The 3,148-nt window shown below is 31.9% G+C and overlaps 1 protein-coding gene across 1 annotated transcript; it reads right to left on the bottom strand.

Moving 5' to 3' along the window:
* Positions 1-2,033, bottom strand: LOC104767083 (la-related protein 1C-like). The gene is made up of 6 exons (XM_010491107.2): positions 1,712-2,033; positions 953-1,406; positions 778-874; positions 582-672; positions 425-496; positions 1-346 (listed from the first exon to the last, which is right to left on the bottom strand). Exons 1-6 carry the CDS (start codon positions 1,907-1,909, stop codon positions 170-172), a joined length of 1,089 nt encoding a protein of 362 aa, XP_010489409.1. The 5' UTR covers positions 1,910-2,033; the 3' UTR covers positions 1-169.

Here is a 3,148-nt window from a genome sequence, read left to right as displayed (position 1 = left end):
TCAAAAATTAAAACACATATAATTCAAATGAGTATAACGTAAGAGTTACATTATACCAACTATATTAATCCACAAAAATTAACTGAGAAACCCTGCAATCTAGAATCGATAAACTTTGATTTTCTGATTTTTTTTTTTTTTTTCATTACAGTTTTATAATGATCAGTTATCATTTATCACCTTTTTGATTGCTCGAACTAGATCCGATTTCATATACTTTCTGCTTGAGTGATAGGTTTTGGACTTTGCCAGCCATTTCATCTTCTAGGATTGGAACAAAAGGAACCCGCAAATGAAGCGGCATTACGTATTTTTTCCACATATGTCGACTTCGTATTTCATAACCCTATAAATAAACAAAAAACAAGTTATTAGTGAGTGCAAATCAAAGTTATGATAAGATGTTTCAATGTAAATTAAATACCTTCAATTCAACAATATGTGAATCTTGTAAAGCGTCCATTATAAGTTGGAGATTACTTGTCAACGCTTTGAGCTGAAAAAAAGAGCAATCAAGGGTTATATGAAAAATAAATAAATAAAACAATCATTGAAGAACAAATAACTAAATAAAATTTTACCTTATTGAAACCAGCAATAAATTGTATATGAACAAAACCATCATTATTCATGTGCATGCGCATGAAATTATCGGTCATTAAATTCTCTTCACTGTTACAAAAGCAAAAACAAAACTTAAAACCAAAGTTTTGGAATACAAATCGAGAAATGTTTTCTCTTTTAGAGAACATGTTATAATTTAAAAATAAATATTACCTAAAATAATAATGAACCTGATTCCGTATTCTGGTTTCCAAAGAAGTTTGTGGTATACGAGAAGAAGAAGGATTATTCATTTGTAATGGGGTCGAATCTAAAATGAAATGTATGTGTTAGAGTTTTTTTTTTAACTACAAAACATAATTCACACTCTTAATTTGAATTAACTCACCATAGATACTCATGGGACGGCCAAATTGATAAAAAGGCTGATGTGCTGGCAGCATATACGCTAAGACTGGCGCCATAGGTGTTGTTGGTGCATGTATTACAAATTCCGGTATACCTCTTGGTGCTTGTGTAATCCCGTCTCTCCCATTAGAGTTTTGATTCCAATGTCCGTGACTGCACAGGCCTCCATGTCTTTGGTGATGATGGTGATTACCATTTTGGTTTTTGTATGGGTTCCATTGATGTTGGTTTTGAGTACCACCATGAGATTGTGAGGCAATTTCATTCCTCTGGTCTTGTCCTCTAGGAAAAGAGTACGACAAAGGACATTTGGGAAGGCCAGATGAACTTTGTCCTGAGGGTTGTACAACAACACTATTTGCAGGCACATAAGTGTTGATTTGTCTACTTAACAATTCATAAGTGCTGTTTAACAACTCAGTAGCTAAAATATTCTGAAATAAACACATAGCTACATTAGTAATACAAAAACATATACAATAATTTTCTTTAATTAATGCTTAAGATTTTTACAAATTAAGTGATACAAAGAAAGTATATGGATACTTATGTTAATGTAATTTCAACATTTAAAATTCAGGAAAATTTGAATATTTGTAACCAGAAAAGTTTCATTACTGACATCAAGAAATAAAGAATTCATGAATTACAATAAAAATCAGATATGTGAGCAAAAAGTTATAGTAATCAAACAAAATCGTCACAAAATAAATTGAGGCAAAACCAATAATATCCAAACCTGACGAAGAGATTCATAAGTTACTGATGGTTCTGATGTATCACTCATACTTATTAATGAATCAGATGAAGACTTGTTCGAATAAGCTTTGTTCGTCTCAGAAAGTGTTGGCCATGATAAAACTTCCAAGGCTGGTTTGATCACGGAATCACCATTAGAGGACATGTTCCAAGCATGTTTCCTTTCCACATGGTCCATGTTAGAGCTCTCTGAGTTTTCCTTCTTAATAATCGTTTGTGCATTATTAGATATAGATGGAGTCGACTCCACTAGAAAGAAAAAAACACTCCACGACCACGAATCTGATCACTTTTTTTCTTTTTTTTTTTATGATCAATCCCACCGTCGTCTTTTTCTTTTCTTTTTTCTTTGTCGTCAGTTCTTTAGTTTTTGTTTTGATAATACTGTTTCAAGATTACAACAAAAAGATTACAAATCTTTCTCAATGATTCTGTTATACTTATCTTTAGCGATTAAATATCAAACTAAGTCGTCTAAATAATAATTCTCACAAAAGAATAAATACGAAAAACATACAAAAAAAACGGAGAAAAAACATAAGACTGTTATAAACATAAAGATTTAGAGAACTGTTCTCTTGTTATTAATCTATCTCATAGAATATAATATATATATAGTGATACAATTTTAGGGTTTTAGATTATACACCAGATCTACTAATAGGCCGATAATGGGCATCCATACAATATAGAATATTCATAACAAAGACATATATTAACGGTTTTGTATACTTACACATGATACAATACAATGATATAAAACTAGCAAAAAAAAATATACAGCCGCACTTTTTGTTATTAAACCCAATAATGTTCTAACGAATATAATTTTGAGTAAATTTATATCACCAAACGATAGCCAAAATAAGAAGCGGTAGAAGAATGAAAGTGAGGAAGTAGATGTGTATGGTCTTTGAGATGTGGTATATGTTTGTGGTTTCTGGGTGAAACGAAGAAGCTGATGTCTCTAGAGGAGGATGAGGATTTAACGGTCGTGGACACGCAATTTCACTTGTTTCCTTGTAAGTTTATGCAGGAGCATGCGCATTTTTTTAAGAATCAGTTTGAAACACTTGTGTCTTTTTTTTGGTCACCGAATAGCTTTCATTAGATAATTAGATAGTAATAGAGTTTAAACACAATAAATCACAGGAGGCTAAAGCCTCTTTAGCTAACGAATCTGCCACATGATTGGCAACACGGGGAATAAAATTGAAAGATATAGCAACGAAGCTACTCCGAAGTTCTCGGATATCTTGTAAGAGTCCAAAAAGCTCTATGTGGAAATCAACTTCATTTATCAGATTGATAAGGCTTTGACAGTTCGAGAAGAGTTAGTGTCAAATATCCCACATCGGAAAGATGTAAAAGGATTAACTAATATATAAAGGGTTAGAGTCTTTCCACTTATTGCCAA

Source organism: Camelina sativa, chromosome 19, assembly GCF_000633955.1.
Source record: "Camelina sativa cultivar DH55 chromosome 19, Cs, whole genome shotgun sequence".
In the NCBI taxonomy this organism is placed as follows: Eukaryota; Viridiplantae; Streptophyta; class Magnoliopsida; order Brassicales; family Brassicaceae; genus Camelina; species Camelina sativa.
Note: the sequence above shows the minus strand (reverse complement) of the source record. Positions and strands in the feature narration are given on the sequence as shown.

Bases quoted from the DNA above. Each gene is read 5' to 3' on its own strand.
- LOC104767083 (XM_010491107.2), bottom strand. From the start codon at position 1,909: ATGGACCATGTGGAAAGGAAACATGCTTGGAACATGTCCTCTAATGGT. The intron at 673-777 runs GTAATATTTATT...CTTTTGTAACAG, and splicing joins CAGGTTCATTATTATTTTAG to TGAAGAGAATTTAATGACCG. The intron at 347-424 runs GTATTTAATTTA...GTTTATTTATAG, and splicing joins CACATATTGTTGAATTGAAG to GGTTATGAAATACGAAGTCG.